This window comes from Mycteria americana, chromosome 9, assembly GCF_035582795.1.
Source record: "Mycteria americana isolate JAX WOST 10 ecotype Jacksonville Zoo and Gardens chromosome 9, USCA_MyAme_1.0, whole genome shotgun sequence".
NCBI classification, from domain to species: Eukaryota; Metazoa; Chordata; class Aves; order Ciconiiformes; family Ciconiidae; genus Mycteria; species Mycteria americana.
Window position 1 is genome coordinate 31,007,648 of NC_134373.1, and position 23,384 is coordinate 31,031,031.

Here is a 23,384-nt window from a genome sequence, read left to right on the forward strand (position 1 = left end):
TTACAATTATGCTTATATCTCCTTTTTTATACTTTCACATCACACATGCACATAACTTAGCAGCATGGATTCTTTTAATCTTTGAAAAACATTTCCTTTTTATCCTCACCCAAATATTAAGCCAACTGGAAAGTGACACATCAAGGTTAGGAATGCAGTCTGCTCCTGACAAGGAAAAAATGCTGAGCTTTGCAAGAGAGGCTAAGTGGATTAAGATCCTTTTTAAAGATTAGGTCACCCTTCGCCCCAAGTGCAGATTTCTACCGAAATTAATGAAAGCTCTTACAAAATGCAATGGGAGGGCTGACACTGAACAGCAACACAGCAAACATATGCTGGCAGCCCACTCAAAGCCGATTGTCCAAATCACCGACTCCAAATGATTCTTAACAACCGACTGATTGAATCTATACTACGTATTAACACGGCAGGATTTCATCTTGTAAAATTATGAGCTGATGGGGAAAAAAAGCTGAGCTGGTAGTTCTCAGGATAAAAACTTGGGCTGTGATTCATCTGATGTGGCTGCATTGATATTACACCAATGGACAGGTTTGCCTTAGGAGAATCCGTACTGCCTCTGAAACTAGTCCGCTGCACTTGCATAGCTCCTGCCAGCCCAGCCACAAAGCTCTGGCAGCTCCAAAACTGGAGTTTGTTTTTCAGGATACAGTTCAATAGAATGCGCTTTAAGCATTGCCCAGCTGATAAACCACAAACATCATGTCTTTGTGTGGGATAGCTGAGGGAAAAGCCTTATAGATTTGTCTTACATTTCCTCTGCCCATTGCTTCTGGGCAGATGAACCCAGCCCTTCTAACAGGCAGACCTGCAAATGCAGCCCAGCACCTGAAAGTCATACCGGATCCCTTCCAGCTCTCACATCAACAGAAATAAAAATCCTGCAGGCGACAAAGCAGCTGTGCTGCTCCTGCACAACCGGCACAGACCCCTGCTCGCTCCCCACTGCGCAACTGCCTTCTGCAGGGGCGTGCTGGCGAGAAACAGTAACTCTGAGTACGCCCAGCAAGCAAGACAGAGAGAGGCAAGGCATTGCCTTCACTCTCAAAATGGTGCAACACTTTCAGCCTTGCGAAGCCACCCTGACAGCAGTAACTTCACTTCCCTGCTCCTTTTAAAGAAACCAAACCACATGCAAGCTGGGGGGTTGTGCAAGCACTTGCTGGAAGCTGGCAGCAATGCCACACTGCAGAGCAAGCAGCCTGATTTCCAGGTCTGTACCTGCTCACCAAGCCCTCCTCTCAGTCAGCACTGGAAAAATGCACAGAAAAAAACAGGGCTTTCCGGACTCACTATCCTAAAAACCAGTTTTGTTTTTCTCCTTCCTGTTCTTTAAAACAACAAGTTTCAAATCCAAGCCAGGCCCTACACTCCATTTGATGGGTCAAGTGCAGGGTCAAATGTGCAGCCACAAGAAAGGAGGTGACCCCAGTGCCTACGGCGCACTGCAGACACCTACCTCACTGTCTCAAAGTCCTGCAGCATTTGTCCTCACAACCCTGCCTGCTCTCTTCAACACCACATTTGAAGACTATTATAAGCCAGTATTTTCTTCCCTGATCGGAGCCAAGACTTTGTAGGAGCCTCTCTGTAGCTTATCCTTTCCCAGCACAGGAGATCCACATAGTTACTGGCCACACACACTCAGGTGTGTAACTAGTCCAAGCTTCCCAGGACAGCCAGCATCTCTGTCCCTGCCATATGCTTAATTAATGCTGGGTGGGAGAAGTGATGAGAGGCCTTGCTGCACCCTGCATGGGAGGAAATGTTTCACTTTAGCAATGCTCACTCATGCAGTTAACCATTTCCTCAGCTTGCTCTGACAGCTGCTGGCGCTGGGCAGGGAGGGATGTGCCTGGATTAGCGGTGCCAGGCAGCAGCCTGATGCACAGAACGGCCCTCTCCACCGCCTCCGTTCCAGCAGCACCCTGGGGTGGTGCCCCGCACATCTCTGGCCAAGAAGGTGCAGATTATTGCTGCCTGGAGATGGACGTTTCAAGACTTTATGGGCTAGATTGTAAACTATGGAAAACAGGATATGTTTGAACAGCATCTTGGACAATGACAGAGTCTGGTCCAAGAGGAGGACTCGTGGGTATTCCTGGAAAACACCTAATGGAGATCACATCCACCGTACTCCTGTTACCCGCTTGCCTGGCTTTCGCCTGCAACACCCTGCCCAGGGCAGGGATGTGCACAGCACCTCACACAACACAGCCCTACCCTGGCCAGCTGCATCACACAGACAGCGTGAGAACCAAGCACCCCAGCACTCTGAAGGGAAAGTTAGGAGAGGAGGAATTTGCTAGAGCTACCCTCTGCCTTGCTGGTGCATTACTTGGAGAGGGGAGGATGTCACCCCTCAGAGCCATGCACAAATCCTCCCTTGCACCATGAGCTATCTGCAGACAGGTTTTAAGCCTTGTTCCTCGGGGCTGCAGCCATTTTAAAAGCCAGGTATGCAAGCAAACAGGCTTATTACTGGCAAGAGCAAGTGTCACTTGCCCAGCCTGCTCTCCTCCTCCACTCAGGGCTCATGAGCAAGCACTAGCACTTGGACCGTGGTTTACACCGCACTCCCGATGCACTGTGCAGCCTGGGCATCCCACAGCACATCTAACAGGCAAAATAAGAAAAACATCAAACTGCATCTTTAATTTCAAGTAGTCCAACACTGCCAAATTCACCAACGCCTTTTTCTCTAGAGGTGAGCACTGCCTTCATCATTCCTTTCTCCCCTCTATTTTGCAGCCAATTCTGCTTTTCTCCCTCCCCCACCCCATTCCTCTTTTACTTCCAGTGCTTCATGTGCTGGGAAATGCTGTGCACTCCTAAGCCCAGCTCCCCTTCCTGCAAAACAGAGAAATTGGAATAAAGGAGTATAAATTGGCAGACTTTCCTAGCACCCAAGTGTTTCTGAAGCTTGAAAACAGTACATCCATAGGTGTTCAGCAAACCAGCTCCACAAAGTCTTACATTACAGATGGGCAGAGAGCTTGCAAGTTATGCCTTGAAACCAAAGCCCCAACACTCCTAGCATCCCAGTAAGAACAACTCACAGCCTGCCCCAAAATCAGTGGCCAGAAGGTTTGTGTTTGTCCAAGATGAATGAACAAATGACTGGAGAGCTGAGAAACAAAACTCAGCGCAAGGACTGAGGCATAACTCATGACGCAGCACGTCTGTCCACCTGCTACGGAAACTATGTTTGGCAAGTGTCAGGTGTCTGAATTTCTGCTTATGTACATCTCCCAGGACAGCAGTATATTAATAACACAGGCAGCCTAAAAACAGAAACTATCACCAAGAAAAGCCACCCTTCTGCTGAGAGTTCCTTGCTGTAGCCTGGGTATTGTTGTTGTGCTTTACTCAAAACAGCACAGAATTTTGTTTCCTTGCTTTTCAGATTTGCCATCTAAGCTGATCTCAATTGAAGGAAGACCAATAAACAAAAGGAAGGGAAAGGAAAATTACAGCAGGAAGCAAGCCTTATTGTAACCACAGCTTTCTTGAATGTCTTCCCATCAAGGCTTGCGCTGCCATGCGAATATGGAGAGCGAGCAGCAACCAGGGTGCTAGCTTAAAGGCACAAACCTTTTCAAGAGATCTGCAGGAGCGTAAGTCCCTGGAAGCTCATGCAGCTAGACAGGATAGCCCAGGCACAGCAAGCAGCATGCAAAGAAGCCACAGAGTCAAATACGGAAGAAAGCAGCAAGCAGACACAGGCTTCCAGGCAGGGGAAGAACACCGGGCATGGAGAGGAGCACAGTAACAGAAGAAGAGTAGGAAGAAATCAACTCCAGGTTCAAAATGCAGGCCAAGGGGTTGGAATGGGAAGCACAGGAAGGGAGCTGCTCAGGCTTCAGTGAACATGGAACTGCAGACTGTAGTTACTCTGGATAAACTAAGTTTTCTTAAGAGCAGCTTTAAGACAACAGCCTTGGAAGGAGTATTTGTGGCAGCATCAAAGAAATGGGCATATTTGATTAAGATCCACACCAGGTTTCTCCTGTATGCTTAAATCACGTTAGAGATGCGTTCGTCACACCAATGCAGCCAGTCACTGCCTGGACTAGACAGGTTTCTTTATAAATCCAGGAGGTCATTTCCCAGGAAACACTGTGCTCCGTTGTCAGAGGGCGGCGTGTGCCCACACAAGTGAAGGGTGCTGCCCCCCGGTGTCAGGCTGTGCCCGAGGGAGTCAGCTCCAGACAGGAGAAAGCGCAGCCACAATTCTAGTTCATCTTGACCCAACAGCCATCTTTACTTGCGCAACACAAAGTTAGGAATAGGGATTTTAGAAGAAAACTGTCCATTCTGGGCAGATGCATTTTGCTTCTCTTCTGCTGCGCTCTGCTGTATGAAGTCAAGGTAGAAAAGTTTTTTCACAGCTGCGTGTCAGTTACTAACAGATAAGCAATTTCTGCCAACCACTCTGATCACGTTTATCTCAAACCTTAGCTGAGGATGTATCTTCCACAGGTTTGAGGTGTAAGCACTACCTGTTTCACATCAAACAATGCACAGAGAAGAAAGCCTGCAGATGTATGCAGCAACACTGCTACTAAAAGGCAAGGACTGTCAGTGACCATCGAGCTGGTCAACAGATTTCTCTAGCACGCCTAAGATGACAAGCATTTGATACAAAGACACACTCATCCACGTGGCTTCCCTGACAGTTTAGAGCGACAAAGGAGAATGATCTAATTTGAGTCAACGAGAGAACATCATTACGATCACATGATTATTCAAGTGACCAGGCCAGACAGGACAGAATTAGCCAGGCCAACGGTTCAGATTTCTTCTCCTCTGCCAGGAGTCCGAGTCTTCAAACAGCCAAGGAATTATTGCCAGCCACCTACCTGAGCAGCCAGTCATTATCACCTGGGCTTTCCTCTGAAATCTTCTGCCAAGCCTGACCTACAGCCAACAACAGTAGAGAGTATTTCATCTCAGGCAATAAAGATCAAGGCTAAATACATGCCACAAAACCCAAACTGGAATTTCTGCAGGTCTCAGATTTGCAATAAAATCCAAGTTCTAATTGCACAGTCAAACTGCATCTTCCAACAGGATGGGATATCTGCAGTCAGCTATGACAGGTTACACTGGAACAAGAATAAATCTTGATGCACACCAAAAAGCTGCACTCAGTTCTCTGAACTCACACTGCTGGTGACAAAACCCTGCCTTCCCATTCCTGGTTTACCCACGCAGAGGCTTATTACAATATTGCGAGGTGTTTTTTATCCCCCAAAGCAGAAGATATCCTTGTTTCACACAGGCAGTGAAACTAAAATACAGTGACAAGATGCTGCAGGGCCCAAAGGACAACAGAACTCCCAATACAAGCCAGACTGCTCTGAGTGCTGATGCAAGTTCTCAAAGAGCCTTGCCCACTCCGAGAACAGCTGTACGTAAGCTAGTTGTCACTATTTGCTCCTCTCCACAGTTCAGCAAGAATCCCTCTAAAAGCAGCCACACTTTGCAGGTCCTTGAACATTTTCCGAAGCAGGCAACAGCACGTTTATGGCACACAAAACCCCAGAGAATTAGCAAGTTAGCTTTGCCTGGTCAGCCCAGAGGTAAAGCAGTCCATCAGTACACGCACGCCTGGGACCTCTGCAGCGTGAAATGCCTTTTACACAAGGGAATGAAAGCGTAGCTGTAACTCTGGCTAAGCCACCAGCCAACACAACAGTCACCCTACGTCCCCCACAGTAGGGTACACTCTCAAACACTAATCATTTGCCTGCAGAGGCAAAGGAATGGGAATCTTGAATGCGAGTGACTTCAGCTATCTTCCTCTGTCTCTTACCACCTTCCTAATCCCAGTCCTTTCCAAGTCCTCTGCACCCACTGCACATCCTGGCAAAGGCTGAGTTTCCTAGGCACTGCTGAAAGCAGGGGTGAAAGGCAGTGGCTTGCTCAGGCAGCGTGGTATTCTGCCTCTGCCCTGGACAGTACTGGCAGATCTTAACTGATCACAAACAGGAGATGAAATTCAAGGTATGTCTTCCTTGGAGAAAAAATCCCTCACCCTCTATTTCTGTAACTATGTGAGAACTCACATGAAACACAGACATTCAGTTAAATGGAAGAACCACTACCAAGAACCAACACAGTTGAAAAACTGTTACTTTTTTTTTTAATAACCCGTCATTAATTATAAGTGTAAAATACAGCCCGAATCAGCAAGTTCTGAATGGACAGCCTCACATTTTCTTTCAAAACAGTGAGCGCTAGAGACAAGTTACAGAATCAACTGAAGGTTCTGGCACGGCCGTAGGCGTGTCACACCACGGGCACTTGTGAGCACAAAGTCAAGAATATCTTCAAAGGCAGAGAAGACTGTAGGTCCCCTGATGGCTCAGCAGGAGGGGGAGGATTTGTGAATAGATTCCTTGCCTGGGAAAGACTGTTACAGTCTAGTCAAGACGAACCAAGGCAGGCCAGCAGAACCACTAGAAGCTCCATATTGCCAGTTTTTGAGTTGAGGAAAAACATGGCTGTAGCCATCAAAATTTTAAGTCTATTTCTTTTTTTTCAGGTTTGGTCTTTTTCTTGGCTGCTTCTTTGGCCTCTGCAGAGCATTCTTAACACTGGCAGGGGGCAGTCGGAGAGTTATTTCATTGTCCTCTGCGTCATCATCCGCCTGAGAAGCTTTCCGGCGCTCAAGCACTGTTGGAGTACAGACTGGAGTAGGATCCTGAAGAGATCAGAAAAACACGATTCATTGCAAAGCATCTGCCAGAGAAAGTTGTCACTGCCTCTGTGGTACCACAAGGCACCTCAGTCCAGCTCTCCTTCAGAACTTCCACGTTAGGGAAAACTGTTTTTTTTTATAACTAGCTATTTTTGTAGACAGTATTTTTTCATACAAAAGTGTCATCTTCAAAAAAGTACATGTGAAAGGCAAATGTAAATTAATTCACATTTTCTAACATGTCATTATGCACATTTGCTCTCTAAACTTTCATTTCCTGACTCAAAGCACTAAGAAAGCCAAGAGGAAAAGATTCAGGGGGGGGGGGGGCGGGAAGTGTATTTGAGACTGGCATCCAGAAATTCTGCATTCAAGCCCAAAGCAGAACTGAAACATCCCAGCTTTGTTATCTCAGTAAGTTCTCAGAACTCAGTTGACTGAATGCATGAGTTATCCCATCTTCCTCACAGCCAGCCTTGTCCCAATTATCACAAATAAATCCAGTAACATTAAAAAAAAAAAAAAACAAAACCAAACTTACAGCAGTGATGAAACAAACAGAAACGTTAATACCTGACAAACTTTTCAGGCTGTCAGTGCCCCAAATCTCAGTCCTGATGACCTGAGCTTTCCTTTCATCCTACTGCTAGTTTTAGCTGGCATTAGTTTTCAAAATACTGGAATACCATGCCCGGAGAGCACAAGGGAGGAGGGACAGTAGAGTATGTAAATGGGGACAGACAGCACTAGACTGCATTAACGGTTCAACTTCTTTTTTCTCAAAACAGGCTGGTATCATAATGTAGCGCAGATCAACAGAAGGATGCCAGCAAGGAGATCATTTTGTACCAGTCTGAAGCACAGATGTAGGTGGTATAAAGGCAACTGTCCCCAGCACCCTGCGTTTCTCCTGCCTCAAGTTAGTGCTGAATAGCAGAGGCTGACAGCAGACACACCACTGCCTGGACCCACCCCAGGAGGGCACTGCTAGTTACAACATGCTGAGCAGAAGCCTTTGCTGCTAAATACTCCCACAGGAGACAGAACTGAGAGGATCCAACCACCACCCCCCCGTTCAAGAGTGTTAATCCATCTTTCTCCTTCTACAACAAGGTGACCCACCTAATGGATGAGGGGAAGGCTGTGGATGTTGCCTACCTAGGCTTTAGTAAAGCCTTTGACACTGTTTCCCACAGCATTCTCCTGGAGAAACTGGCTGCTCATGGCTTGGATGGGTGTACTCTTCACTGGGCCGGGCCCAAAGAGTGGTGGTGAATGGAGTTTACTCCAGCTGGCAGCCGGTCACAAGGTGTCCCCCAGGGCTCTGTGTTGGGGCCAGTTCTGTTTAATATCTTTATCAATGATCTGGACGAAGGGATCAAGTGCACCCTCAGTAAGTTTGCAGATGACACCAAGTTGTGTGGGAGTGTTGATCTGCTTGAGGGGAGGAAGGCTCTGCAGAGGGACCTAGACAGGCTGGATCGATGGGCCGAGGTCAATTGTATGAGGTTCAACAAGGCCAAGTGCAAGGTCCTGCACTTGGGCCACAGCAACGCCATGCAACGCTACAGGCTTGGGGAAGAGTGGCTGGAAAGATGCCCAGCAGAGAAGGACTTGAGAGTGTTGGATGACAGCCGGCTGAATATGAGCCAGCAGTGTGCCCAGGTGGCCAAGAAAGCCAATGGCATCCTGGCTTGTATCAGAAATAGTGTGGCCAGCAGGACTAGGGCAGTGATTGTCTCCCTGTACTCGGCACTGGTGAGGCCGCACCTCGAATGCTGTGTTCAGTTTTGGGCCCCCCACTACAAGAGAGACATTGAGGTGCTGGAGCGTGTCCAGAGAAGGGCAACGAAGCTGGTGAAGGGTCTGGAGCACAAGTCTGATGAGGAGCGGCTGAGGGAACTGGGGTTGTTTAGCCTGGAGAAAAGGAGGCTGAGGGGAGACCTTATCACTCTCTACAGCTACCTGAAAGGAGGTTGTAGAGAGGTGGGGGTCAGTCTCTTCTCCCAGGTAACAAGTGATAGGACGAGAGGAAATGGCCTCAAGTTGCACCAGGGGAGGTTTAGACTGGATATTAGGAAATTTTACTTCACTGAAAGGGTTGTCAAGCATTGGAAGGGGCTGCCCAGGGAAGCGGTTGAGTCGCCTTCCCTGGAGGTATTTAAAGGACGTTTGGATGAGGTGCTTATGGACATGGTGTAGTGGTGGTCTTGGTAGTGTTAGGTTTACGGTTGGACTCGATGATCTGAAAGGTCTTTTCCAACCTATATGATTCTGTGAAAGGAGCTACTTTTGGCACAAAAATCTCTCAAGCAAATACTATCCAGGTTTCCAGGTGTTGAAATTAATACAAAGAAACCAGTTGCAGACCTGACACACCTGCCCCAGCGTGAACGGTGGGGCATGGCACTGGGCACCACCAGGACTGTTCGGTCTTACCTGGCTGCTCAAAGAAATGTTCTGTTTTGACTTCTTGGATGTTTTAACTTTTTTTCTCTTTATGGAAAGCTCCTGTGCAGCCTAGGAAGCAAGACAGATCAGGTGGATCACTACAAATTTCCTTGTGTGAAGATGCAAACAGTCACTTAACAGTCTATAGGTTTCTTTGCTTCCTAACTACAAAATCTTTGCTACAGCAATTAGTTTTGGATTAGTAAAATGACTTACAGTGCCACAAAGGTGATCTGGTTTGAACAAAAACACCCAAAGCAACATAAGAAAAGCTGCTACTGCACATTTTAAAAAAATACCGTGTTAAACAGTATTGCTTAAATTCAAGTACTTCACCCAAGCACTCTGCAACGAGCAACGCACTTGGTTAGCTTAGGCAAGGTCTAGGGATGGAAGGTCTAGTCTTGGGACCTGCCTGCAAACACCTACCCTGCCAAAGCCCCCCACAGGCCTTGGGAAAAGCCCTGTCGCTCTTCTGTGATCTACAGACAAATATAAAAACCACAGGATATACAACCGTTTATACTAACAGAAGAAAGTCAACGTCTTCCCTTTGCTGTTACTTATTAGCTTCTCAAACCCGTATGTACACATAGTACAACCCAGCAACGGCACGCTAATTTCCAGGAGCTTCTATACAGTTCTTAATGCAAGTAAGTCTCCCTGGTACTCCAGCTCTTTTACCAGTTCTACACAGAACATGTGATTTTCTTGTATTTAGCACAACCTTAGAAACATGTTTTGCAAAAGACACTCATTGAAACGATGCCAAACTTACAAATCCTGGGAAGTCATAATCGAGCCCCTTTTCAGCCAGCCTTTTCCGTAAAAGTTTCTCCTTTCGTAGCAGTCGCTTTGTCATCTTTGCCTTCTGAACGAGTGAACGTATCTTATTGTACCGCCTGACCGCTGGCTGAGAAGGCTTCAGAAATATTTTGTTACTGTTTTTGAAGAGGTTTTCATGGACCCTTTCAGGAGATATGAACTGACCTGTATCATGAACACACGACATCAAGTTATAGCAGAGCTACCCTTCTCACCAAATGTACTCACATAACGCTATTCAGTTCTCATTATAACGTTACCCACTGCTACGGCAGAGCAATAGTACAGCATTTTATGAACAGAGAAAATGGAAAGTAACGAAATACTCATTAGTAAGAAAACTGATAATGGATGGATGGAAGAACAGGATGCTTTTTCAGTTTCACCCAGAAAACAGTCAGAGAAACTTGCTTCTCAAAAGTTGATGCATATGTAGCTCATCACCCTTTACAAAGCAAGTGTTGCTATCACCGTGTCTGAGAAACAGCAGCTGCGACAGTTACAAATGACAAAGAATTTCCACATTAAAGGAACTGTCTCCACAGCAAACCCCACTGCTCCCTGAGATTTCATGTTACACAATTACACAACGAGCATTATCAGCCTAGAGGAAAAAACAGTAGCAGTGACCAAAAGGCTGCTGAGGATGTTGTTTACATGGGAAGAAAAGCTCAGCCCCACAGAAAATTCTCTGGTGACAAGACTTCCTAAAAACCCCTAAGGTTCTCCAAACAGTCCGAAAAAATAACACAAATAACTATGAACTTCCTTTGTATGTTAGAGGACTTACACTTCAGCTTATACTTACACTTTAGCAGTCTTTCAGAAAACAGGTAGTTGTTCATTGTGTCCGCAACGATCTTAGCCACGTCATCGGACTCAAACTCTATAAATCCGTAGCCTTTGCTAGCTCCAGTCTGCAAGCAACGACAGAGAGAAATCTGAAACAAGGCTTCGATACCTGAAGATCTGTATTAAAATTATTTTATGTTTCCGAAGTCATAGCCCATTCTCAGCTAAACACAAGTAATTTCATAAAGTTCAGTGAAACCACGAAAAGCACCAGATTTAGTCCTAAATTGGTATGATGTTATTCATAAATGAAACAAACTGCTCACCAATACCTATTTGTTAAAAAAAAAAAGCTGCCCTGCATTGCTGTTGTTCTGTTGTCATTACCAAGCTTATACAGCGATAGTCTAATGCGATGATAAACCCCAAAATGAGAAGTTAAATTTATTGAGCACAAAGCAACAAGAAAGCTAAACTGGAGTCTTTTCCATGACATTTCACATTCTACCTTGAATTAGTGTATTCTGGCAACACTTCTCACATAAGTGTATTTACTTATGGGAAAAAAAAGGGGCTACATTAACTGTCGCTGAAACTGCCCATTTGCAGTCCAGAGACGATGCCTCATATGGTGTCTGTCAGCCTGATACTCATTTTGGAACTATTATTCTTAAGACAAGCGATTAAACACGGTGCCCCCCTCTGCCCACTCATGAAACTGCAACAAAGTTTTCCACGTGGTGCGCACCGAAGGCAGAGCACCGGGCAGGGCAGACACACGGAGCTGCTGCAGTGAACTCAGAAAGGAGTCAACTCTGTTCATTCACCAAATCGGCAGCCTGTGCAAGGAGGAAGTCTCAGAAACTCAAGGAGATTGTACGGCCCAGCCTAAGGCGGCCGGCTGTGAAAGCCCTGCTGTGCCCCGGGCACTTCAGCCGCAGTAACAGCCCCTTCCCGCAAACGGGCACGTTCAGAAGCGCCCGGGTCCCCCAGCGAGGGGCGGAGACCAAGCGGCCGGGGCCGGGCCGGCGCTTTACCTTCTTGCTCCTCGAGAGCCGGAGCCGCGTCACCGTCCCGAACTGCCCGAAGTACTCGTGGATCTGCGGCTCGCAGAGCCCCCGCGGGAGGTGCCCCACGTACACCACGCCCGGCGTCAGCTCCTCCTGCGGGGCACAGAGCAGCCGGTCAGGCCAGGCCAGCACAGGCCAGGCCAGGCCAGGCCAGCATAGCACAGGCCGCCCCCGCCCCGCGACAGGGCCCCGCTCACCTTGGCCGCCCGGTTGCTGCGGGCCCGCTGCACCTTCTGCTGGAACTCGCGCTGCAGCCGCGGCTCCAAGGCCAGGAACGACGACGCCGCCGGTGCGGATGCGGGCGCGGCGGCCACCTCCGCCGCCACGGCCTCGGCCACCGCCGCCGCCATGCTGCGCTCCCCCGCCGCCGCCGCCGGAAGTGCGTCACTCCCCTCGCACGCGGTGTCGCGCGGCGGAAAGAGCGCGCAGGCGCACAGTAGCGGCCCGCCGTCTCCTAGCAACGGGGCGCGGCGCTGCCGACCGACACCCCCCCCCGCCCCCGCCCGGCGTCGCCTAGCAACGCGGCGCCGTCACCAGGCAGCGGGGCCTCGCGCGGCCGGGCGGGGTAGCGGCCTCCCTGGGCCCCGCCGCACCGCGGGCCCTGAAACACGGACACCGCGGGCCAGCAGCTCCCCGGGGCACCCCCGCGCCGCCCCTCCGCCACCTCCTGGCCTCTCCGGCCGCTCAGGCACCGCGCGGGGCAGCCCGGCGCGGCGCGGTCAGGCAGGGCGCGGGGCAGCCCCCGCGCCGGCCGGGCAGAAGGCCCGCTGTGGACGCGGGAGGCCCCGGAGGCGGGAGGCGGCGGCGGGCACCATGTCGGTGAGCGACATGTTCATCGCGCTGCAGGGCGTCCTCACCGCCGACCAGGACATCCGCGAGGTGGGCGCGGGGCCGGGAGGGCCGGGGCCGGGGCCGGGGCCGGGCGCGGTGCCTCGCCTGACGGCGCCCTGTCTCCGCAGGAGATCCGGAAGGTGGTGCAGGCGCTGGAGCAGACGGCGCGGGAGATCCTGACGCTGCTGCAGGGCGTGCACCAGGGAGCCGGCTTCCAGGACAGTGAGTCCCGCGCGGCCGCCTGCAGCCGCGGTAGCGCCGCGCTCCGCCTTCCCCGGGGGAGCGGGGAGAAGCCGTTCGGGGGGAGGGGGAGGTTCCCCGGGGTACGCGGGTCCCGCTGCCGCGGGCGCCCCTTTCCAGGTTTCGGTCGCACGTGGGCGCTGCTGGGGCGTTCTCCTGCGTGGGCTTCTCGGAGGCTGCTGCGGGGGCGGGGGGGGTCGCTGGGGGGTTTCAAGCCAGATAAGTAGAAGAGCTGCCATTTATCCTCAGGAAACACCGTTCTGTGCCTTTCTGCTTTCCCCAGCTTGGCGTTTCGCTGTCTCAGTGCAGAAGAGCGTGTTCTTTTTGCAGTTGCTCATGTTGTGTGTTGTTGAATTGGCTCACGGGTTTCCCACTAAGTGACGTGCACGTAGATTTTTATATTCTGCTAATTCTAACGTGACTTGTTGAGCCTTTGTACCTTTGTATCGGTATCTCCTTCCTCACCTCTTCACCCCACCCCCCAAAAAGCTGTGATGCTCTGGGGGGTGTTCAGGATGGTGTGGGAAGGGGGGACTTCGGTTTGTATGAGCCTGACTATGTGTGTATGTGTGCGTACATAAAATCTGCTTAATGTTCCAAAATAGAAAGGGAATTTGCAAAGGCTGATAGAGCAGGAGCTGTCCTTGATCTATGTTTGAGTGACAGCTGGAATCGTTCTGCTATTTTTGAGGTTTGGGTCGTAGCTAGCCTGGTTCCTTGTTTTCAATCCAAATTTGTTTAAGATGTTTGACATAATGTTTCTGGGTCTACCCATTTCCTCCAGGGCATGAGAACAGTACTACAGACCTAGATGTTAAACGTGCTCTTTCTGCTCACCCATCCCCATTTTTAGACTTACTGGTGAAACTGCTGGAATAAACATTTTTTTTTCCCCTGAAATATGTGACTTAAAAGCTATTTTTTCAATTCAGATAATATGTCCTGAGAAGGAGCAACCATTCTGACTTTCCTGGAAACTCTTGAGAGGAATTTGAGAAGGGGAGAAATCTGGCAGGCCACCCTCTGAAGGTGAATAGAAGAAGAAACCTTACCAGGTGCTGTTTTATTCACCTGCAGAGCTGCCTGGGTGTTACCAGCCTGATGACGTTCCCCAGCACACTTGTGCTGGAGCTGGAGGCCCAGGATTTCTCTGGCCTCCTAGAGAATAGGTGTTTAGCAACGTGCGACACCTGAGGTTTGACTTCTGCTGGCAAGTGCAACTTCCACCTACTTAGGAAATTTGGCAGTGCTAAAAGTTAGAACTGCTACTTGGTTAATTTACACAAGCATGTGCTCATTTTTCTGAGCTGAGTAAACGTGGATGTTGTGACAGTTGTTTTGCATGGGTATCAACTTCAGGGGTTGCTTTCCAGCATTTAATAATAGAGACCTGTGTCTGGCTCACTGTATTTTCACTTGATTTTTAATTCCGGGAGAGAGCTGGTCCTGGAACTTGCAGAGTTTGAGAAGAGAGTTGGAATAGTTAAAGTAAAAAAAAAAAAAAAATAAGGGGAGGGGGGAAGCTCAGCTTATAATTCTTGTAATACCAGAGATAATTAATACATGCTTAATAGGTTAGGAGTTAACTCATGATAATAGACCTGTCTGTCATCAATTACAAGCATAATAAAGAGAGTCAATAAAGGTTTAGATTAATAAAGGTTTACAGCAGAATGATATAATGCCAATTAACAGGAAGATTGTTAGGGGGATAAATAGCACTTGTCAGATGTCACATATTTAGACTACAGTTTTATTTGATAATGGTTGTAGTTCTGCAGTGTAGCACTCTTAAATGGCTGTTTGGCTTACTACAGCATCTCGTTTGTTGAGTCAGTACCACATTTTTACTAAGAAACCAGAATGATTCTTCCTGAGCAGATTAAAAAGGGATAAATGATGATTTTTCTGACTATGAAAGAGAGGATTATTCATTGCAAGAGAGTTCTGGCTAGACTTTGTAGCATCAAGATTTTTTAGCCTTGTATTTATTTATTCCAAGCTGTAAGAAAAACTATTAACACTATTAATAAACTATACTGAACTATTAAAATATTAAATTATAAATACACCATATAAACTAATAACTAATTAATAAAAAAGCAAAAATACTATTAATTACTACAAGTTTACAAGTGACAGTAGCTAATGATGCTTGGTGGCTGCAGCTGTGTTGCCGTGGATGGTTTAAGCTGGTGCTGCTGCCAAGAGAAGCTGTGTTGGTGGTTGTGCCCCCTCCCTTGTGCCAGCGTAAGTGGGAGATGGCTGATGTTCTCCCGCAGCCTGCTAGTTGATCCTTTGTAATTATTCTTGCATCAGCAATTGAGGTGGAGTGAGGAAAACTCAAGGAGACAACAGAGAGCCAGTGAGAACAGGGAAGGGGTTTGCACCATTTGAGCAATCCATCCTACTAAAGAGAAGGGTAAGGCGTGGCATGAGCTCTGTTAATAGAACTACAGCGGAGTTAGAAGTTTGATGGAGGGCAGTTTCCTGTACTAGTCAGTGGTATTTAAAACTTTATCTTGCACAATGCCTTTCCTCTGTTCTCCAGGGACTTAAAATACCTCTTGGCTAAACCTGTTTTCATTGAGTTTTTTTATCTAACCTCTTTTACTGTGGGGCAGCCACAGTAAAAGAGGTTAGATGAAAAAATCCCCACAGACAACAGCTCCTTCACGGTGCCAGCTTCTTTGTGGTCTCCCCCTGCACCGAGTGCACAGAGAAGCACTTTCAGTTGTAGCCTTTATTCAGCTGTGGGGAAGGGAAGGAAAACCAGCAGAGCCTCAGGCCGGCAGCCTCTGGAACAGGGTTAGAGGATCTCTCTTTCAGCTCCCTCTGCTCCCCGTCCAAAATGGAGTTTGGCAACTGCTCAGAAAGCTGTTCAGGGCAGCGTGTGCTGCAGCCTGCTGTTAGCTGACATGAGTCTGAGTGACAGGCAGGGTCTTTGGAGGCTGAAAGTCCACTTAGTATGTCTTTGCTCATGAAACACGTTGTATCAAGTTGAGCAAAACATCAGTGGTGATATGCAAGGGTGCATGAGGAGTATTTGAAGTTGGGAGGTATGTGTGTATCATTGGGTGCTGTTGTCTGAAACTTTTACTGTAAAGATTGTTTATTTTTGTCACAGGTTCCTTTGGCAGAAGCCAAAACGCAAATTTATGCCTTGCTCTGTCCCCAACTGCTACGTGACAGCTTACACGACTGAGGCAGAGGCCATAGTTTGAGGATGGTGTTCAAAGGGGAGCTGTCTGAGCTTCACACATTTCCTTCATTCTGGCTGCCACACGGAGCACTTTCACCTTCTGCTTCCTGAAGCTTTTATTTTTAAGTGTTCCTTTTTTTTTTTTTTTTTACATGGAATTGATGTTTTATTAATTGAAATAAGTTTTTAAACACACTTAAGTGATTCCTAGTAAGGCTTGTTTGATAAAAATCTCATCACAGCTTTCAGATTTAGCTTCTATGGATCTTGTTTAAATAATCCTAGCTTCTATACATCAAGATGCAGGAGAGCCTGTCAGGTTGATCTTCTGCCTTTCTTGGGTCATGACCAGGATTTCTGAGAAGGCTGCAGTTAAGAAGTACTCGTTTGATTAGTCCTGTCAGCCCTGGTACTGCGTCCTTCCTCCTGCAGTGCCACCCATAGCTCTGCCACTCCAGAGCGCCGCTGCGTGTGTGGGCTTGCAGCATGGGGCTTTAACCGTGCCACTGTTCTTGCCAGCTCTCTCTTGGCCCCCAGTATCTGTTGCCATAGTCTCAGCTCTTCTACATCTACACACCCTCGAATGAAATTGCCCCTCTGCTACCTCAGATGCGGTCTGTTTGCCCTTACACTACACCTTTTTCAGCCTTTCCCCATCTCCATTTACCACCTCTCCTTCAGCATTGCTTGTTTGTCACCCTGCTCAGCGCGTCACCAGGCTCCTTTGCTCGTTGGTTCATTCCACAGACAAACACATCAACTCTGTTCCTCCGTTCCTGCCTCCGTCTGTTTGTATCCCCCACTGCCTCTTGGTCTGCAGGTTGTGTGACCTTTCTAGCGTTTTCTTCTGTCAGTGCCCATTACAGAATGGGTTCTTCATCCATGACATAAGTTCTATAGCAGCAGTTATTAGTTATGATTAGCATTCATTCTTAAATAACGCTGGGGCATCTTGTCTTAAATTCAAAACTAAGGACTAGAGCAGATTAGACAGCCCAGAACTCAGGAGTATTTCTCCTCTACCTGTGTGACTCATGGTGTGACAATGAATATTTCTTAGATTGGTTTGAATGTCAGTAGACTATCTTGGACAATAAAGGAGCATAACTAGAGCTGTCTACACTAGAAAACTCTCTGTTTACAAAACCCTGTTCTCTGTCAAATACTGAATGTTGCGCTGTTTCTTTTTCAGTACCAAAGAAATGTCAGAAGGCTCGTGAACACTTTGGTACAGTGAGAACACAGCTGGAATCTCTGAAGACCAAGTTTCCCGCTGATCAGTATTACAGGTGTGGAGGATCACACGCAGCCAGACATGGATATGGGAACTCCCTGGGCATATTTGGCATCATTACTTTGGAAGAATGATTTAAAGGTTTATGGGCCCAATGCTTCTTTCTGTTTGAAAAGTAAATCATGGTAGAGAAGCGTGAGGTTTTTATCAGCATAGATAAAAAATGCTTTTGCTCAAACACTCTATTTGAACTTTTAACTAAAAATATCCGGTATTTAATTCTTTTTCTAGAAACTTTTTAAAAAAAGAAGCAGGGAAGTTTAAGAAATTGATGTTCTATTGGAGCTGCCCTTGTTCTGGGAGCAGAACATTTGGTGCTCCGTTAATTTCAGTTAAGCCAGGTTTGGGGCATTTCTGAAAACAGAGCTCTAAATCTGTCGTGAAATGGCTGTTTGATACTGCAGGTACTAAATGAAGTTGTCACCTTTTGCTGCCAGAAGGGGACAGTGTCTAGCAAGAACACTTCAAAGAACATGAATCTTGTTAGCTCAGATCTCCTGAGGGAAGATGGGAGGGAAAGCCCTGGTTGTCTTGTGTGCACGACAACCTGAAAAACTCCGTGAACTGAGTAGGTGTGTGTGAGGTGCGAGCAAATGCTAGCGTCCGGCATAGTATCCTGGGGGTGAAGTTCTCCAAGGAGATGACTTTAAGCTGGTGTCATTTTGATAAGCCAAAAATATTGCCAAGTGCTATGTGTAAAGGTGGAAAACATAATGTATACATAATGTATGCTTGTTGCCTAACTCTCCATGTTACTTATTTATACATTGACTTGGTGTTTTCTTCAACAGATTTCATGAGCACTGGAGGTTTGTGCTTCAGCGGTTGGTGTTTCTGGCAGCGTTTGTAGTCTACTTGGAGTCAGAAACGTTAGTGACCCGAGAAGCTGTTGCAGAAATACTTGGGAGTAAGTTAATGTTGTAACTGAAGAGAAAAAGCTGGTGACGTTTTTAGATGTTGTAACTTTCAGAGGTACAGGGAAATGGCAGAACTTCATTTCTTCCCAAGAAATAGGTTCCAAAGTTTATCTGGTATTTGATTTCGTTATATAAACAACAAATTCTTTCAGAAGGTAGAAATCGGCAAACCTAATGTGAACAAAAGTATTTATTCATTAATAAGTTCTTCATCAATGAAGATTATTCATTCAAATTGCGTAATTTGAATTCAAAAGAATAATACAAAGAATAATACAAAAGAATAATAGAATAATACAAAAGAATAATACAAAAGAAAAATACAAAGGTGAGAGCTTATTCTTCTCCCTTCTTGCTTTTGGTGTTTAAAAAGTGTGGAAAACAGATTAAATTCTTATGCTGTAAGAGAACTGTGTCCTTGCAGAGCAAAGGATTTAAAAAAAAAAAAAAAAAGAAAATATTTTTCTAAGAAAGGACTACAGACCCCTCTCCTGTATGTTGATGTAAATTCAGTTATTCTGTTGGATCAGCTATAACCTTTTGCGTGTCCACTTGAGGATGTACGAGATGCTAAATCAAAACGCTGAGAAGAGGCAGTAATTGAATCACATACAGGAAAAGGCTGACTTTTATTTTGTAATAATATTTCATAAATTTGGTATTTCAGATTAGCTCCAGTAAACAAATGCAATTTCAACTCACTGGTTTTGCTTACATTCACTACCACCTGATTACCGCTCTGTTTTTCATCTTAGTTGAAGCTGATCGAGAGCGGGGCTTTCACCTGGACATTGAAGACTATCTTTCTGGTGTATTAACTCTCGCCAGTGAGCTGGTAAGGAAGATATCGATGCATATATTTGGCTTGAAACTGACCTAAAAAAAAAAAAGTAAAGTAATGTGTTTTCTAACTTTCCCAAGTTGTTCCTGGAAGTTATGATACACACCACCTTGATCTGAACTTCTAGCAAACTGCCTCTCTATGCCAGTGTTGTTCCTCACTGATATTTTAAGATTTAAACTAGTCACTTGACTGAAAATCCAGGATTATGGTCAACAAAAAAAGGTAGATCTAAGTATAAATAATCTGACTGCCTGGAACAAAACTGCTTCATTTGGTAAAGTAACTGATGGGGATAGTGACGTGATTTGGGTGGGTTCCTCTGCTGATGTTGTCCTGCGTGTCTTCCTCTTGTAGGCCAGACTGGCAGTGAACAGCGTCACAGCTGGTGACTATTCTCGCCCTCTCCGCATCTCAACTTTTATCAACGAGCTGGATTCTGGCTTCCGTCTCCTCAACCTGAAGAATGACTCCTTGAGGAAACGTTACGATGGCCTGAAATACGATGTCAAGAAAATTGAGGAAGTGGTTTACGACTTGTCGATCAGAGGACTCAATAAGGAGGCAACAGTTGGTGCGGGTGGAGAGAAATGAAGGATGCTCATTTTAACAGCATCATTGATTACCTCAGATGGTTGCCAATTTAGGAAGCATGCTAGCGAAGCCTTCCTACAGTAGTTTAGAAGAACTGCAGCTGAAAGCTGCTCTCTATTTTCTTACAAAAGGTGTAGTACGGGTGTTAGATCTCAAAATGTTTTGTAAAATCACATCTAGATTAGGGCAGGAGGCGCTCTGTTGCCAGTGGAATTCCTCTGTCAAAACACGCGGTGCCGTTCTGTGCACAGCAGCAATAGTAGTCAGTAACTCCAGTGAGCTGAAATTCTCATTAGTTCTGTAGTGTTGCTTCACTGCTCTGGCAGTGATGTGCTTCAGCTGTCTGCTCACACACCTCTAAAGACGTGTGCGCACCATGCAGCTCAGTGCGGATACATGTGATGTTTTAAAAAACACAGTGTGTAAATATCTACATTTTTTTAAGACACTGATTTTTTTTTTTTGCCTTTTTCTTTCTTAAATTTTCACCTGTGTCAGTAAGTTGAACAGATTTGCCTAACTGTTTATTAACCAGATCTTTTAAAATGGCTTCTGGTAATGTATCCCCCTTAATGGAGAAATTAGTGAAAATATTCCTGAGAATTTCTCCATTGGAACTGGTGTGTTGCACCTGGGCACATCTCTCTCTTTCTCTCTTTTGTTTTTCCCTTTTTTCCAAGATTTCTGTTACCAGGGAGAGCAAGGTCTTCTCAAACATCTGCTTTCACTGGCTGGTATTTGTTTTACTGACATGAGTAAATGTTGAGTTTTAATATGATAATTTGCCTTGAGAACTTGGCGTAACCAACCTTTTTTTTTTAACTACCAAGGTTTCCAAATAGAGAAGCGTTAACTGATAAACTGCAGGTAGCATCCGAGTTTTAACAACCTATATAGGCCACAACTGTACCCGTGTCCTGGGATTAAAAAGAACCCACCAAAACTATAGTTCGTGTAGCAAAATGTTTGTATCTTCAGAAATGGGGAAATTACTAGTTTCAGATACTTTGCATGTAAGATGTCTACAAACACCAACAGCCTCTTTTATTTGTGTAAATGGACAGACTCCTACCTCCCAGGGTGTTTGTTCTCTTGTCCAAAGTGACTTTGAGTTTTGCCATTCTTCTCCTACTTCTGGTGGTGCAGTAAGGTGAAAGAGAAAAACAAACTTACTTAGGAGGAGGAATATTTCCAGAGGGTAAACATGAACAGTCAAGTTTATGTGGGGTTTGTTAGTGTTTTGTTTTGTTAGCAAAGATTTCCCACTGTTTCAGTTAAGTTTTTGTTTTGTTTATTGGAAGAAAAGAGTTTCTTGGTTATTTTGGCCAATAAAAGCTGTTCTTTGATTTTGGCCATTTGGTAACTCTGCCTCTTGTCTGATTATCTGTTGTTACTGGCTTCCCTTCCTGGGGGCCTACTCTGAAATATAATTTCAGTTCAGCCTTCAGCTGTACTTGGACAATAACAGAATTCCTTACTTTGGCCGTACGCTGTTCAATGGCGCATTCTTACGTGCTGGTGAGTGGAGCCTAAGTCAAGCTGCAAACGGATTTCATAGGCTTTTTTTTTTTTTTTTTAACTTTTAATTTTGACCTGTTTCACCAAGTAAAACAGGAGAGGTACGGAGGAGTTTATCATTACCAAATCCAATATGTAGCAAGGTTCATCTTCAGAGCATCCCATAACCTTTAATGTTTGTCCTCATCCTTTGTATCTTATGTCACATAATGCAGGGAGATGGTAATACCCTTTCACAGCTGAAGAAAATGAGAGTGTAACTTCCTGAGCCCCGTGGCAGTGAGACCAGCTTTCAAAGTAGTTCTTTGTTCTTGCCCTGTGCCACTGTTTGCTTCTTTCTCACTTTAACCCTGTGGAGGTGGGAGGAAGGAAGAAGCTTAAGCCAGTTCTACTGCCAAAACCAGAGACTTGTGAAACAACACCCTAGGGCTCCGAGACACAGCCATGCAGACCAAGGTCACACAGGAAACATGTGGGAGCAGGGGAATTAGAGACAGGTTTCCTGAGCGTCAGTCTGATGTCTCTCAGGTTGGAGGACTCCTGGCATGTGGGGCTGGGATGTGAGGCCACGTGGCAGGGCAGGTTTCTGGTTGCAGGGCAGGTGTTTGTTAAGGCTTTGCGCTGGCTTGTGTCCCAGGTGCTCTGGTTGTATTTGGTCATGCAAAAGGTCTGCTTCCTGACGTGGGATCCCATGTGCCTAACGCAACTTTTCAGTAGATCCTAGATCTGCGAGCTCTTACATGCTTTCCAAGAGCTGGTGGAGATACAACAGCGCTGCGCCACAGGTGCAGAGGTGCAGATATTGCGGGAGGGACAACTGGAAAAGCAAGTCTCTTACTTAGGGTTTACAAAGTCTGCAAGGTGTGGGATCCTTCTGTCTAAGCCTCTGTGAAGGGCAAGTGCTTGAGAAAGAGGCACTGCAGTGTTGTGTTCCTGGAGGGTTTTTAGCAAACACCTCATTCTTTCCCATTCCTAGGTGTTGGGAGAGCCTAGCATCTTCCTCTGGAAAAGCATCCTTTGCAAGAGCCAGGCTGCGTAGTGCATTCCCAAGCCAGGCCTGGGGAAGAGAAAAGAAAACCGCAAGCTTTCTCCCTAGGCTGCAGCAGGGAAAGGCAGGAACGTGCTTTTTGTGGCTTCCTCTGCACAGAGGTAGCCTGTAGGACCTTGTGGCCTTGATTGTGAATCTGCACATTACTCTGGTCCTAAATTATAAGTTGTGTTTCTGTCCCAGAGCTGGGAGCAGAGGGAAGAAGGGAAGACCCAGAAGGACTGGAGTAGGGGGGTCTCTCTTCTCCGACCCTTCCCTTTCCTGGGGGTAATGGGAGCAGGTTAGCCAGTGGGAAATGGCAGTGAGAGACAGAGCTCTGAGGACTGCAGAAGCCTGATGGCTCATGATGAATCGGATGCACTTGAACCCTGAACAAATAATTCCTGTTGGTACTGAATGGACTGCGCAGCATGCGCTGGCAGCTGGGAAGGGAGTGAGTCAGCGCAGGAGCGCTGGAGAGTCTGACTCAACAGCCAGCACAGCTATTCTCTGAGCCACTTCAGCCTGAAGTGTGTTCCAGGGAGCGCTCTCTTGGATCATCTTTGTATTCACTCACTGGTTTGGGGTTTTTTTCCCCCATCTTGACATCATTTCTGTGGGTTTTCTTTATTTCAGTAAAAAGGGTACTTAAATAGTTGATTAACTAACTGCTCTTTATTTATAGCACTGCCTGTTCAACCCCTGCAAATCAATGAAAGTGCTGACCTGAAACCATTTGGGAAATAGGGGTGACCAGAGCTCCATGGCACAGGATGCAGAGTAGACCTTGGGGCTGGCTGTTGAACTGCGCTCTGTCTGCTGGAATTGATTAACTGCAGCCCGAGACCAGCAACCTCTTTAAACTGGCACTTGTTAAAGGACACATTATCACCTCCAGACTGCCCTTTTCTAGTGCCAGCACACGTCTTCGTGCAGTGAACTGGATCAAAGAACTGATCTAGCTGAAACAATCTTTATTTTTCAGCGGTGTTTGCTCCCAATCCCGTTCACTGCACACGCTGTGCCAGTGTGTGGAGGGAGGCTTCTTCTCCCTG

General features: G+C 46.6%; 2 protein-coding genes across 3 annotated transcripts; one reads left to right on the forward strand and one right to left on the reverse strand.

The window, feature by feature from the left end:
- Positions 1 to 6,146: 6,146 nt before the first annotated feature.
- On the reverse strand, positions 6,147 to 12,259 carry NIFK (nucleolar protein interacting with the FHA domain of MKI67). Its single transcript, XM_075511450.1, has 6 exons — positions 12,063 to 12,259; positions 11,833 to 11,958; positions 10,812 to 10,920; positions 9,957 to 10,168; positions 9,167 to 9,247; positions 6,147 to 6,730 (listed from the first exon to the last, which is right to left on the reverse strand). The coding sequence occupies exons 1-6, from the start codon at positions 12,213 to 12,215 to the stop codon at positions 6,554 to 6,556; spliced, it is 858 nt and encodes a 285-aa protein (XP_075367565.1). The 5' UTR covers positions 12,216 to 12,259; the 3' UTR covers positions 6,147 to 6,553.
- Positions 12,260 to 12,366: 107 nt separating this feature from the next.
- On the forward strand, positions 12,367 to 21,135 carry TSN (translin). 2 transcript variants are annotated; one of them, XM_075511448.1, is made up of 6 exons: positions 12,367 to 12,684; positions 12,825 to 12,918; positions 17,331 to 17,427; positions 18,224 to 18,339; positions 19,105 to 19,184; positions 19,548 to 21,135. In XM_075511448.1, the coding sequence occupies exons 1-6, from the start codon at positions 12,679 to 12,681 to the stop codon at positions 19,782 to 19,784; spliced, it is 630 nt and encodes a 209-aa protein (XP_075367563.1). In that variant the 5' UTR covers positions 12,367 to 12,678; the 3' UTR covers positions 19,785 to 21,135. The 2 variants fall into 2 exon arrangements, with proteins under 2 accessions (XP_075367563.1, XP_075367562.1); XM_075511447.1 differs by having other exon boundaries at positions 12,368 to 12,744.
- The last annotated feature ends 2,249 nt before the right edge of the window (positions 21,136 to 23,384 follow it).

Excerpts from the sequence above, each read along its gene's own strand:
- NIFK (XM_075511450.1), bottom strand. The coding sequence starts at position 12,215 with ATGGCGGCGGCGGTGGCCGAGGCCGTGGCGGCGGAGGTGGCCGCCGCG. Across the intron at positions 10,921-11,832 it reads GGCTCTCGAGGAGCAAGAAG|ACTGGAGCTAGCAAAGGCTA; the intron begins GTAAAGCGCCGG and ends CGTTGCTTGCAG. Across the intron at positions 10,169-10,811 it reads TTCTGAAAGACTGCTAAAGT|GTCAGTTCATATCTCCTGAA; the intron begins GTAAGTATAAGC and ends TTCATGATACAG.
- TSN (XM_075511447.1), top strand. The coding sequence starts at position 12,679 with ATGTCGGTGAGCGACATGTTCATCGCGCTGCAGGGCGTCCTCACCGCC. Across the intron at positions 12,919-17,330 it reads GGGAGCCGGCTTCCAGGACA|TACCAAAGAAATGTCAGAAG; the intron begins GTGAGTCCCGCG and ends TTTCTTTTTCAG. Across the intron at positions 18,340-19,104 it reads TGTTGCAGAAATACTTGGGA|TTGAAGCTGATCGAGAGCGG; the intron begins GTAAGTTAATGT and ends TTTTCATCTTAG.